The sequence below is a fragment of the Elephantulus edwardii genome, unplaced genomic scaffold, assembly GCF_000299155.1.
Source record: "Elephantulus edwardii isolate Elephantulus edwardi_28Jun2011 unplaced genomic scaffold, EleEdw1.0 scaffold00345, whole genome shotgun sequence".
Lineage (NCBI taxonomy): Eukaryota > Metazoa > Chordata > Mammalia > Macroscelidea > Macroscelididae > Elephantulus > Elephantulus edwardii.
In genome coordinates this window covers 637,192-652,134 of record NW_006400095.1, presented here as the reverse complement: position 1 = coordinate 652,134, position 14,943 = coordinate 637,192, and the positions used below count along the sequence as shown (strand labels likewise).

The 14,943-nt window shown below is 38.5% G+C and overlaps 1 protein-coding gene across 1 annotated transcript; it reads right to left on the bottom strand.

Moving 5' to 3' along the window:
- Window positions 1-6,837: 6,837 nt before the first annotated feature.
- Window positions 6,838-7,722, bottom strand: LOC102851116 (taste receptor type 2 member 16-like). The gene is made up of 2 exons (XM_006901804.1): window positions 7,497-7,722; window positions 6,838-7,424 (listed from the first exon to the last, which is right to left on the bottom strand). The coding sequence occupies exons 1-2, from the start codon at window positions 7,720-7,722 to the stop codon at window positions 6,838-6,840; spliced, it is 813 nt and encodes a 270-aa protein (XP_006901866.1).
- Between the last annotated feature and the right edge of the window lie 7,221 nt (window positions 7,723-14,943).

Genomic DNA, 14,943 nt, shown 5'->3' with positions numbered 1-14,943 from the left:
ATCCTATGCTATGCTATGAACTTTGTCTAAACCCTAAACCTGAAGTTTGATTTAAGGACTCTCTAATATCTACTCAATGATTAATTCTTGAAATGTTATAGAGAAAAAGTAGCAAGTCAAGTTGATTTTCAAGTTCTTGGTGTAGGCCTCATTGAAATCCTCAAGTACTGACAACATCAATGTGCCAATATTCTCAAGAAATATCTACCTACACAGTCTATCTTTAGACTGGAAGAACGAAGCCTGGTAAAATTTGTCTTTCTCTATTTTTAAACTTAAATTTTAAAATCAACTTCCCTCTGCAAATACAAGCAATTCTTAGTTATTTTGGCTGTCTTTTGGTTGTATATATCAAGTATATCTTCTAAGTAAAAGTTAATATTTCCTTTTTAAAAAAAATCTAATATTTAAAAATGCAATGAACAATTTAATTTGTAATGAGAGATTTTGGTCTTACCTAATCAACACAGCTGCTTTTTAAACATTCTTTTATTATTATTATTAATTTTAATGAAAATTTACAGAAACTTTGGATTTCTATTCACTCATTGTTACACTTTTCTCCTTGCCCACCCCTCTCCCCCAATTCACTCTTCTCTTTGAAAAGTAAAAGAAATACTCTTTCATTGTTATACAATCCCTCCCCCCAAGTCCATTCCACAATGCAGCCTTCATTCTGGACTCCTGTCATGACAATAATGCATAATCATATATTCCTTTTAAACAATTCTCTCCCTCATCTGTTTCAATGCAGTGTACATAATTTATCCCATCTTTCTCAGCAGCCTATTGTTTTTATTGTATTTTGTCCTAAAACCAGCATGTCAATAGTTTATCTAAGTACATCCTAACCACCAAACCCAGGCAAAACGATCGTTTATGTTTTAGATCAATTTTTAAAATTTTGTTTTAATGACGAAAGAGAATAAATTAAATCACCTTAGAGTAATGAAGCTTTGAGAATTTGAGATGTGGCTAATAGATAGTGATGCAATCAAAAGAGATCTGTTACAAGATGGTTCTAATAAGAGATGAGAGGACTCTACCAACTCTGCAAAGGTCAAAGTTGTCTTTATACTTGTGACTTTCGTAATCGGGAGAGAGAGAAAAGATCTACTCCAGGCCTTAGAGAAGCCTCATTGTGGTCCCTCTTTCTTGGAGCAATTGCCACAAATCTTGAATAAAAATGAGGAGAGGGGAAGGAAAAAAAGATGAGGGTGGCTCTGGTGGCCTCATGAGTAAGGATTTGCACAGCCAACACAAAGGTTTGTGGTTCAAATCTACCAGCTCGTTTGTGGGAGAAAGATGGACAGTTTTCTCCCTCAAGATTTACAGCCTCTGAAAACCTGAAGGGCCAGCTATGAGTCAGTTCTGACTCAATGGCACTAACCACAAACATCATTACAAGATAGGCAATCTCCCTTTAGCCTCAGAAACCCAACCTGGAGTCTGCCCTTGATCGTTATCAACTAAATGGCAATGAATTTGAGTTTTTTAGGATTTTTTTCAGTAGTTATAAAATTTTACAGAATTCCGGATTCAAAGAGTGTAAAAATGAGTTATAAAGTATTTGTGAAGACTACTTTTATGTGATTTCCTCGGTAATCTCCAAAGGCAATGATTCTAGAGCTTTCTATTTAAGGCCAGAGGATGCCTTGAAACTCTTATGTGTTGTACCCCTTAGGCACTGTTGAAAACTCAGTGGAGGAGAAGAATATTTTCCTTGTACCTACTAAGGGGGGCAGGGAGGAGGAAGGAGAAATGTTTCTAGGAAAGACAGAGAATATACATTTCCCTAGCATGTTTCACAGTCATAGGAATAAGCTTATCAGATATTGATGGTTCTTCCATAATCCTGAGGCTTAATGGGAGCTATCGTGGTGTAGGGAGTTGGGTTGCTAAGCCAAAAGCTAGACCTCGCTTGCCCTTTGAATCCACTGACGATTCCTCTGGAGAAAGGTGTACAATCTGCTCCTGTATGATTTACAACCTTGGAAATGCTGGAGGGTCAATGATGAGTGAGTACCGTCTCTACCACAGTCACTCTGACTGACTGACAAATTTTAGAGGACGGTCCATTGTCACAAGTAGGTTCTGACTCCGCGAGACTGTAGAGCACAGAATGCAACGGCCGCAGAAAGTTTCCATAGCCACGGTTTTTATGAAGGCACACACACTGCGTCGTCTTTCTTCCCTGAAGCAGCTGGTGGTTTCAAACTGCTAACCTTTCTGTTAGCAGCCAAGCAGTCACTATATCACTCAGGTTTCTTTTCACAGAAATAAACCCCAAAATCCACTGTTGTCAAATTAATGCCCATGGTGACCTTCCATTAAGCTTCCCAGGCAGTAAATCTCTTTACAGGAAGATAGTTTCCAATTTTCTCCCATAGGAAAGCTAGTGGATTTAAATTGCTGGCCTTTGGTTACCAAAAAGTCCCCCAAATTATCTTTTAAAATCATATTTCTAGAATAAAAGTATATCTGGATATTTTTTTTCTGGTTATCTTACAACTGCCAAATCATTCTAGAATAATATAATAACTGTTTTATTACTTTACTATTGCTCACACATTACTGAGTCTCTTCCTTGTCCTTTGGGAAAAAAATGTTCTTTTAAAATCAATAGGACTAATTTTGAAAAGAACTGACCAAAATATATTATAAAAATACCAAAAAAGGTAAGGCCAAACATTATTCACTATTCCCAAATTAGAAAGACAGAAGTCAGAATGAGAAAATGAGAAAACGCGTGCAGAGTTCCTGAGGATGGAACGGTGTCTTGTTTGGATCTAACATGTAAGCTGTTCCACCTTGTGTGACAAGGAGTCCTGACAATGGTGGTGGTAGGCAAATCAAGGCTTACCACAAGTAGACCTTTCTCTTGACTTTTCATTTCACTCCTTTTCAGAAAGTGAAGAAAATGTGTTTCCAGGCCATTGAATAAGAAGAATGTGATGTGCCACGTCTGACAAATAGTCTCACAGAAAAATCTCTCAGCTTTGTGAATGTTACTCGTATTAAATATCATGTGACAAATTAATTGAATAGGCTACACCCAGAAGAACTAGTTGTTCTTCAACCTCAGACTTCAAACATACTCTGAATACTACATTTTGCAACTCTTGGGACCATGATAAATTCCATAGTTTTCTAAGATGGTTTCATTTTCAAGTTTCAAAGAGTCTAAAGAAAACATTAGCCGCTTATTCAATTAAAAACTTCTTTTTCCTATTTTTGACCTAATCTAGAGTTTAGGGATCAAGAAGGAGGAAAATAAAGCAGTTTTCTTTTTCTTTTCTTCCAACTCCACCTTTTCTTCTTGTTTTTTATAAGACCATCAAATTGATAGATTAGGAGGATAAATTAATATAAGGAAAGACTGATATTTGCATAAAGCTGTGCCCACCAGGGAGCTTTGGTGATGTGGTCTGCATTGAGTTGTGCTGTTAATCCAATGGCTAAACACCTTGTATGGTTTGAATCCATCATTGACTTCATGAGAGAAGGATGGGGGAATCTACTTCTAAAAATTGCTCAACAAAAATACTGTAGGTCATAAAGAAGCAATGTTTGCTATAATGTTAGACGATGCAGATGGCTCAGGAATAGGCAAAATTCTGCTTTATTATATATAAGTGACCATAACGAATTGGAGCAACTATCAATGACAACGTATATCTCCTTGGTTTTGCTCAAAAGTTTTCATTTTTTTTCTAGATGCTTTTAAAAAAATCATTACCATTATTTATAAATGAAAACTTTGCTCCTTTCCCATTAATCTCTTGATTTTCTCCTATTTTCTTTGGGCTTTAAGTTTTTCATTAATCAGCAGTGTGAATTTTACATAAATTGCTTGACCTTCTAGGTCTGCACTTCAAGCTGTGTTGAATTGTCCTTTTAGTCCAAAATAAGGAAATGCATATAAAAACTTGCTGAGAACTATAAAGTTCTATAAATGTAAACGTGCTACATTTTCCTTGATATTTGGATATCTCAGCTGATCTCAAGACCTTTACTGCTTGCACAGAAGATCAAAGTATACAGCCTTCAATATGGAGTTACATTTCAACATCAAGAAAATGAAGATCCTTACCACCTGGTTATTAGGCAACATTATTGTCTGGAGAAAGGATTGAAACTATCAGTGATTTCACCTTGCTTGGATCCACACTCAGCATTCTTGGTACCAGCTATCAGAAAATTAGGGGATACATTGCTTTGGTCAAATCCACTGTCAAATACTCTTCCAAAATACTAAAAAGCAATGATTCATTTGAAGAGTAGGGTGTGTCTGATTCAGACTATATACTCTTCAATCACTTGCAATGCATCTGAGAGCTGGACAAAGAATAAGGATGACAGAGGAGAATTGATGCCTTTGAATTGTGGTGTTGGAGAAGCTCACTGATTATCCCATGGATTGCCACACCAAAAAAAAAAAAACCTCCCAAGAACCCAAATAGCTATATCTTGGGAAAAAATGCAGACAGAGTGCTCTTTAGAGGCAAGGATCATGAAGCTTCATCTCACATATTTTGGGCATGTTGCTAGGAAAGGGATATCATGTTTGGAAAAGGACAGGTTTAGTGAAAGACAGAAGATTCCTAATAAGGTGGATCTAGGATATATATATAGTTACTCCAACAATGGGTTCAAGTGCATCAGAGATGAAGAGATGGCACAGGACAAGGCAGGATTCAAGTCTATTGTTCATAGGTTCACTATGAGTCGTACTCAACTTGACACACAACAACAATAACAACAGATGCTTTAGTCCCCTTACCACATCCATATCCTGGATAAGTTTACCATTGTAATGACGTTATTTATAATATCAAATTTCTAGGGTGTTTTCTGCACACAGGTGGAAATGGGCATTTCCCATCCAAGAAAACACTTATGAGGACAACAGTTTTTATTTTACCGGCTAGCTGAGATTTTAGCATGCACATGATCTCAACTGGCAGTAAGTGCAAGGGAAGTCATATCAACAGCAAGCACCATTCCAACCCACCTCTCTGCCAGTCTTCTTAGGAGTTCCTGGTCTCAGCTACCACAAGATTGGGGTCTTTCTTGTCTCTCTTCCATCTTTTTGCCACTCACTTTTGGCTTTGCTGGTTATGACTCTACTTTACAGACATTACTGAAAATTCACCACATTCCATCTCACCTTTGACCGCAGTTAAAATTGGAATTGGAGATGTCAAGGCTTCACAGATCACTGCAGAGAAGTAGGAAAGGGAACTTTCACTTCTTTTTCTGTGTAAGTAGCTAATCCAAAGCATGCAGCTGAGATACAGCATATGGCACAGAGACTTGGGTGAAAATGGCCTTTCCATGTTTACTTATACTTCACTCCCTTGATCCCCTTAATTCCAAATATAAATTCAAGGGATGACTGTACTGGGAGACAGTCCAGATGAAGAGACACAGACAAGATCAGAGTTTTCATTTGCCTCCAGAGACCTCTTTTTCTCAGTCAAGCTCGATATGTCGGCATGCCCTTTCCCCCAGGGAATGTTCTTTCTCTGGAGTCTGCTCAATCTTCTAATGGAAAAAGGCAGAACTATAGTTTATCAGAAAAACCCAATATGTATAAAATGTTAAGGGAAAATTGTATTTGTAGCTCTAACAGGAATATTCCTAAAGATGTGAAGCTGTTTCAAGGAAAAACTACCTTTTCAAAATTTGTAGTGACTGGAAGCTGAGAAAGATCCTAGAGGCCAGGAAGTTGGCTGGTATGAAGATATTCTTTTCAAGAATCTGTAAAATGTTCTTTATTACTGATAGGTGGGAGTGGAGATAAGAAAAATAGGAAAAGGTGAGAAAAGGGGAGAATGAAGGATAGATGAAACTCTATGAGAAGAAAAGAATCTAGTTTTAGGATTGAAGGGGTCGGGGTCAGGAGACACTTCTAAAGAACAGGAAAGTCTTATCAGTGTGGTTTTTTTTTGTTTGTTCTTTTAATACGGCTTCTTTAGTCTGATCCATTGGGGAAGGGCTTTGAGTTATGACAGAATGTAGCACCGAGGAAATGAGAAGATATAAATGAGTATCACTCAGATGTTAGGTGGTACAGCGAGGATTTGATGAGACACAGGCATTGATCAATTGTAATTGATGTCATAAAACAAAATGCATATGAATCATGGAATGGAAATCAATAAGAAAAGAGGGGTTTCCAGACGACATCTAGATTACATGTGCCAGAAACCACTGAAACGTCAGTCCAGAAATCTTGCCAGGAAGTTCATTCCATCTTGTAATAAAATAGGGAAATAAGGGTCTAGTCAGTAGAAATCCCATGAAATGGATGGAATTCAATTGCCAATTATTAGAAAGATAGGAAAGATAAGCACACGTTCTGCTAAGTAGGATACTCTTCTGGAGAGAGTATATCTCTTGGTAAATGGAAATTAGGGTTTAATATTGCTCTGAATTTTAAAAGCATGAAGGTGATAGTTTGAAAATGAACTAAAGATCTCTATATTATTGGATAAAAATTCAACAGCAGTCTAGAGTAAGATGGCAAGATATTTTTCGCAAGTGAAATTAGGAAAGTGCATGGAGGGTTTAGAAAGAACATTTAGGAAAAGACCAAGAAATTCTCCTGGAGAATGTGTAGATAAATGTGAGAAGTCACTGTAAGTTCTGAGAGGAACTTTTTGTAGGAATATGAGGCAGAGAAAGATTGATGAGAAGAAGGCTTTTATATGTGGTGTGGGCGTCACTATCAAATAGAAAAATTCTTACTGATAATACCTGTTTATAACACAAAATACAAACTCCCTGTTGCTCAGAGTTTGCTGTGTAACAAGTCTCAGGCAGCCTCTAACCTCACCGCCCTCCCTTTAGAAACTTTTTCAGTGTAGGACTGCTAAACATCAGTAAAGTGGAACGAATCAGGGTTACAAAGTAGATGACAGCTTCCCAAGCCCAGAATGAGAGCTTCTTCTCAGTTGCAAAGTTCGAAAATGAAACAAATAGAGCTATAAAATAAGAGCTGAAGAAGATAAGGAACAGGGCAAGAGACTTGAGGGCCATCGAATGAGCGCGCCTGTTGGAGAGCCAATAGCCAGTGCTGTGGTCACGCATCTGCTTCAAGTGTCTCAACAGTGAGGCCATAAGCAGGATGGTGAATACTAATAATAAGACAAAGGGAATAGCCATCATAGTCATTTCCTGAGGGAGGATAAAGTGCCACAGGAATGTCTTAATTCTGTCCTTCTTCGTGCTATTTTCGGGAGAGCTCCCCAGCTTGATCTGAGTCTTGATATGATTCCTGATAGATGATATGATGATTTCCACACAAGACAGCAACAGACAACCCCACAATATCCAAGGGATCAATCTTGAAATTCTCCACTTCAGCCGGAGGAAGAGGGGATGAGTGAAGGAAGAGATCTTGACACAGTAGAAAAGAGCTAACAAGGTGGTGTTCCAAAATATGAAAATATTAGTAAAATCCCAAATGATAGAAAAGAAGAAAAATGTACAATTAGGATGAAAATAGGACCAAAAGTTGTGCAATACTGATGCCCACTGTAGAACGAAGTGGGAGACGCCCAGACTGGTGAGGATCATGTCCAAGGGTGACAGTTTTTGGACCTGCAACCACTCTCTTACCAGCACTGCAACAGTCAAGCTGCTCTGCACAATGATTGTCGCAGACAGGAGCACATAGAGGAACATGAAGGAGACAGTGAACAGGATGGCAGACATCCTGCTATCCTCGATTGTCTGCTTGAACCCCCAGACTTGGAATCTCTGCAGCAATTTCAGGGAAGGGGACAGGACCCTGATCCCAGAATTTCCTGCTGCATGACACTATCTCCTTCTGGATGCAAATTTTTACCAGGCCCCTTTTGACTGTGCTCTTTTCCAACCTATGTAATTTGATTATGCTTTGCTTGCTGGTGTATTTTTGGCCCTGGATGAAGGGATATAATTTTCGAATGTTGATTCTCCCTCCTGCAATGACTAGCTTATTCCCATAAAGATATTTCATAACCATGCTGGTTCTTTTAATTTTTCTTTTCATTTTTTGTATGTGATCTACCATTAACATTCCTCTCTATCTTCTTTAAAAGATATTTTTATTCCAGTTTTTGAAGATTTTCATTCTTTTAATCTAAAGTTTGAATCTCAAGAATGAGAACTCATGGACTGATTAGTTATGTCCAGAGTTGTGTCTTTATTCCTTGTTGAGGGGCTTCAAGCCTTTTGTTCATAGGGTCTCTATGAGTCGTGCTCGACTTGAAGACAATAAACAACAACAACAACAATGCCAGCCTGGGAAACTCTGCCTTCTCATCTTTTAAAACACTTGTGGTTAATGCTTCAAATTGAGAAGTGAGAATTGATTGCAAATTATCATCCAAAGTCTTGGCAGGGCAGTGAGACTCCACTCATAAAAGTCTGGAAACAAAAGACCTTCACGTACCAGTAGCCAAAGCAGACCAGTCTCCTTCAAATCCTTAATGGACCTTTCCATTTTCCAGCTCTGAGAAATCATTACACACTCTCCTATGTGTTTCTTTCATTACAAGTGTGGTGCTCTTAGGTGCTAGTATTCTGCAAATTCCATTACTTCTAATGTTAGTTTTACATACTTCTTGTATTTTCTCTTCCTGCACTAACATCACTGGCTTTTTCTAACAACACAGTGAGGGTTTTTTGTCAGTGTTAACATTGGTGAAGATGAACCATGCTCTTTTGTACATAAGTGGCTAACTCTTCTCCATTGAAAGCACGCATAAGTGCGCGCGCGCGCGCGCACACACACACACACACACACACACACACACACACACACACGTATTTACCACTAGTCTGTGATTCCTAGTACTGCATAGGCTTACGTTTGTGTGTGCTGCTGGGACTATGTCATCAGTCTTTCAAATACTATTACGGTCACTCATGGTGGACAGGTTTCAGCACAGCTTACAGGCTAAGACAGAAGAAGAAGAATCTGATAATCTGTCTCTAAAAAAATTGTCCAGTAAAAAAAATCGTGTGACTAGAAATGGAGCATTGTCTGAATAATGCCAGAAGATGAGTCTCTGAGATTCGAAGGTACTCCAGGTCAAACTAGGGACCCGTTACTTCCTCAGAGTAGGATTCATTTTAGTGGTGTGCATGGAGCGAAGCTGCAGGATCTTCATTTACTGAGGTGTCATGATCACTATTAGAAAAATACAGGTGAAAACATGCATCAAAAATAGAAACATAAAATGTGTTAATAGTAGATCTAGGAAAGTTGGAAGTGGTCAAAAATGACACAAATGAATGCACAAAGATTGTTAACTTAGGCATTAATGAGCTAAAAGAAAAGACTTTCTATGTTGAATCAGACAAACATATGATCTAATTTGTTAGGAATAATGAATTGAAGAAGAATGGTGCCGCATTCATTGTCAGAAAGAATGGTTCAAGAATTATCTTGAGAAATAATGATTGTGGTGACAGAATAATGTCTATCTACCTATCACAAAAATCAATTAGCTTGGCTATAGTTCAAGTTTATGTGTTAACCCTGGACACCAATGATAAAACAGAAAAGTTTTACTTAGCAGCTTCTGCAGTGATAGAACATTCAATCAATGATCTTATAATTACTGGTAACTAGAACGGGAAAATTGGCAACAGAAGGACTGGTTGTCGAAAAGTATGGCCTTGGTGATGATAATGATGTTAGAGATTAAACGATAGAATTATGCGATATCAGTGATGCATTCATTGACAATGTATTTTTCCCACAATACAAATACACAAGGACCTTACCAGATGGAATACACTGGAATCAGATAGGTTACATCTGTGCTAAATGAGGATGGAGTAGTTCAACATTATCACAACACGGTCACGAACTGAATTCAGAACAGATTGTTGATTATATATATATAAGTTCAAGTTGAACTGAAAAAAAAAAATAAATAAAGCAAGTCCCTTAAAGGGAAGGCACAGCTTTGACGTGCACTGTCTGAATTTGGATTGCATCTTAAGAACAGATTTGAAGTGTACATAAATGACAGAAGCCAAGTGAGATGCCATCATAAAAGAGACAGTAAAAGGCCATTAAAAAGACAGGAGTGTGAGAAAAGACAAAAATGAATGTAAAAATCTCTAAAATTTACTCTTAAACAAAAAAGTAGCTTAAGAGAATAGAAGAAATGATAAACTAAAGTGATTGGACAGAAGATTTCAAAGGGCCCCAAAGTACAATGTAAAGAGTGAGATCTAGAGTTAAAAAATCAAAAACAATTGTATACCAAAGAAGGAATTTTTCTTTTGCTTTTCAAAGAGAGGAGCGAACTGGGTGGGAAGAGGGCTGGGCAGGGAGAAAAGTGCAACAATGACTGAATGGAAATCCAAAATCTCTGAAAATGTTCATTAAAATTAATAAAATAAAATTAAAAAACCCCAAAAAACATTTGACTCAAATTACAACCCACACTAATCCTGTAATATTAACATTATAGGACTGCCTATTACCATAATTGAATTGTAACTACAGACAGAAATTGGGATTTTTTTTTTTAAAAAGGAAAGAACGAACTGATAAAAACACTAAAATTTCAAGTTTCAAGATTAAATGAACCTGTGGGATCTTCCTCTCATACATTTTGCAGGTGTTATTAGGAAGGGGCAATTCCCAGAAAACTACTCAATTCTTGTAAAAGTATAAGATCTGAAAGAAGGGAAGACATTCCAGGAGGTGGGTTGACATAGAAGCTGTGACAATGGACTTAAGCAGAGCAGAGCTGGTGTGGATGGCCCAGGATTGGATGAGATTATGTTCTAGTGCAATCAGAGATAACTCACTGACATCTAACAACAACAATAACACTGGATAGTATTGAATATTATCAGGAAACACCAGAAGAAAAAGGAAGGAAAACAAAGAGTCTTTGTCTCCAAAAGTGATCTGTTGACATCCACCCATGGTGGGAGATAACATATGATCAATAATGTCATATTGAAAGAAGTCCAAACTATTGAAGAGATTGGAGAAAAGCAAAGTTCCAGGAACTGATTAAATGCTAAATAAAGTTACAACAATTAGATACACGAAGGAATATTCTCTCCTCTTTTCTTAATGTGTTAGGTGCCATCACAAATGAGGGGTAATTCTGGGCTGTGGCAGCCATTGTAATACCCTGAAGGGAAAGGACAGGGACACTGACCTAGAGCCCCATAGCCCTGAATAGTGATAAATAATTGAATGACCTAATTGAAATTTTGTTTCCAGGTCTTTCATTCATAGGGTTGCTATGAGTGGCCTATAACTTGACATTACTTAACAACAACAGCAACAACTGAAATTTTGTTTTATGAGCAGATTTAACATTGTGGTATAGAATATTATAGACTTTGAGACTTAATATATGGAATAGTGATGAGACACAAACACACATAATACCTGGTCTGATAATATTTTACCACTCTCTGTGGAGTGACACTGATTGAATAAACTTAATTCTGTTCATCTGAGTTCCATGAATAACAAAAGATTCATAATAATTATCAGTAAAATTTAACAAAGCACTAATATGTTGTTAGAGAGCTCTGCTGGCCTAGTGACAAGAAGCGGTGCTAGAATTCCAAAGGAACGTTGTTTGAATCCACCAGGTTCTCCACTGGAGGAAGATGGACAGTCTCCTCTCATAAGATTATCTGCCTCTGAAAATCTACTGGAGGGTCAGCTATGGGTTGATTCCAACTCAAAGGTACACAGCAACATGTTGTTTCAGTTGTTATGTGCCAAAGCAAATATGACTCATAGTGACTCTATGAACAATGAATGTGAACCTGCCCAAGGCTGTGCCATCCTCATCCTCTCTGGCATACTTAAGTTCATTGTTATGGTACCGGATCAATCCTTCTTGTTTAGGTCTTCCTTTCTTTCTCTGACCCTTCACCTGTCCAAGCATGTTGTCCTTTCCCAAAGACTAATCCCTCCTAACAATATATCGAAAGTATCTGAGATAATGCTTCACCACCTTACCTCCAAGGAGCACTCTGTACTTTCTCCAACACAGCCACATTTATTCTTTCGGCTGACCATGGGATAGTCTCTTCTCAGACACCGCAGATTGCTTCTTCTTCTGCCAGTCTTATTCCTCTGAAAGTCAGCTTTCAGACGACTAGGAATTTAGTGAAAAGACCATGGTTTGGATCAGATAAACTTAAACCTTAAAATTGACATTCTTGCTCTTTAGTACTTTGAAGAGGACCTTGACAGCACATTTTCCCAGTGCACCAAGCCCTTTGATCTCCTGACTGCTGGTACCAAGGGTGCTGATTATGGATCCTAATAAGATAAACTAGTTGGCAGTTTCAGTCTTTCCTCTCTATATAGTGATGCTTCTTATTGCTCCAGTGGTGAGGAATTGTGTCTTGATGTTGAGATAAAATCCATATTAGAGGTTGTAGTCCTTGATCTTCTGCAGCAAGTGTTTCAAATCCTCCTCACTTTCAGTAGGCAAAATTGTGTCAGCTGCATAACGCAGGTTGTTGATAAGGCTTTCTCTGATCCTTGTGCTAATTTCCTCCACAGAATCCAGCTTCTTGAATAATTTGCTCAGCATGAAAATTGTGAAGCAATCAGAAAGAAAAGATCAACGCTTTATAGAGGAAAGGTTATTCCATGTTTACTTTCTTTAGCTCTCAAATTGCATCTTTGTAATGTTCTTAAGACACATCTGTCTACTATTTTATTATGTATGCTCTTAAAATACTTTCACAATGCTTACAAATGTCTATGCACAGGCCACTTATAAATGTGAACTTGGGGAATTTTACAATATAGAAATGTTGTTGTTGAGTGTCATCGAGTCAGAACCAACTCATATTTGACTCTCCAGCCAGTTTTCAGAGGCAGTAAATCGCACAGGAAGAAATTGATCATCCTTCTTCTGTGGAGCAGCTAGTGGATTAGAATCACATGCCTTTGGGATCGCAGCACAACTCCTTACCACTAGGCCACCAGTTGTTGTTGTTGTTATGTGCCGTCGAGTCGTTTGCGACTCATAGAGACCCTATGCACAACAGCCCTAAACCCTGCTCTATCCTGTGCCAATCACATTGCCTCTGACACACCCATCCCGATTACCCCAGTCACTGAATCAATCCACCTCATAGAGGGTCTTCCCCTCCTGCGCTGTCCCTCTACTCTGCCCAGCATGATGTCCCTCTCTAAAGACCTGTCTCTCCTTACAACATGTCCAAAGTATGTCAGACAAAGCCCCAGAATCCTTGCCTCCAAGGAGCAGCCTGATTTAACCCTCTCTAGGGTGAATCTGTTTGTTTTCTTGGCAGTCCATGGTACATTCAATACTATTCTCCAGCACCACAGCTCAAAGGCATCAATTCTCCTTCTATCCTCCCTAGTCATTGTCCAACTCTCTGATGCATAACAACTGATTGCAAAAACCATGGCCTGAATCAGGCACACCTTAGTCTCCAGAGAGACACCGTTGCTCTTGAGTACTTTAGAGAGGTCCTTAACCGCAGACTTTCCCGTCGCAATACGTTTTTTTATTTCCTGGCTACTGGTGTCAAGAGTGCTGACTGTGGAGCCAAGCAAACTGAAACTGTGAACAATCTCAATCTCTTCACCATCCATCCTGATGCTACCGATTGGTCCAGTGGGGAGAATTTTTGTCTTCTTGACATTGAGCCTCAGTCCATACTGAAGGCTGCAGTCCTTGACCCTCCGCAGTAAGTGCATGAGGTCCTCCTCAGTTTCAGCGACCAAGGTTGTGTCATCTGCATAACGCAGATTGTTGATAGATCGTCCACCAATCCTAACGCCACGCTTCTCCTCATAGAGCCCAGCCTCTCGGATAATCTGCTCTGCATACCAGAACTCCTAGAAATAGAGGCATACATTTCTATGATGTCTTCTAACCATTAATGTTAAGTCGTTATAGAGATGTTCTAGAAGATGAAATGTTGGAAATAGATAATAAAGGGATGGAAAATATGTACTAAAAAAGAACCCAAGTATGCAATGTAACAATCACCCTAATTCTTAATAAATCTAATCTTTATACATTGGCTAAATGTAAGTATGTCAATAACCAATTTATATATGTTTAATCAACTTAGTCTTGAAACATAAATATGTCACTCAAAACTCACAATTTTTAACTTACTGAATCTCCAGAGTTATGCCTTAGGACGTAAATATATCATTGTAAAAGGAAAAGTGGCAACATGAGGGTGGACATGTCTGACTTCTACCCATTTCAAAAGGACAATTGTCCCCATCCATTGTTGTTGTTATGTGCCCTTGAGTCACTTGTGACTCATAGTGACTCATAGTACAACAGCTCTGACCCTACTCTATTTTGAGCCAATCTCATTGTCTCTGACACACCTACCTCATTACCCCAGTCACTGAGTCAATCCATCTCATCGAGGGCCTTCCTCTCTTGTACTGTCCCTCCACACTTCCAAATATGATGTTCTTTCCAAGGACTGGTCCCTCCTTGCAACATGCCCAAAGTATGTCAAATGGAAATTTAAAACTCTTGGCTCCAAGGAGCAGCCTGCTTTCACCCACCCCAGGAAAGACCTGTTTTTTGTCTTAGGAGTCCACAGTATACAAATGGCTACATAATCAGATATGTCACCCCACATGCTCTTGTACCAATTTTCACCAACCTTTGGGTCTGATGTTTGTTGCAAGACTCAGACTTTACTCACAGTTGTAAGGTTTATTAGGGAAATAGACTGGAGAGTGGGAGAGGCAAAGAATAGCTCACAATGCATGTTCAAGTTTTGTTCAGCTGTCCCAAGCCAGAGTAACAAGGCACAAATTCCTCAATTAGTGAAAGTCCAGGTTCAGTTCAATAGCACAAAAGAAAGAAACCTCTGGTTTCCTCAATAATTCAGCAAAGTTAGAATATTTATAAGTCAGTTTTTACTTCAATCATC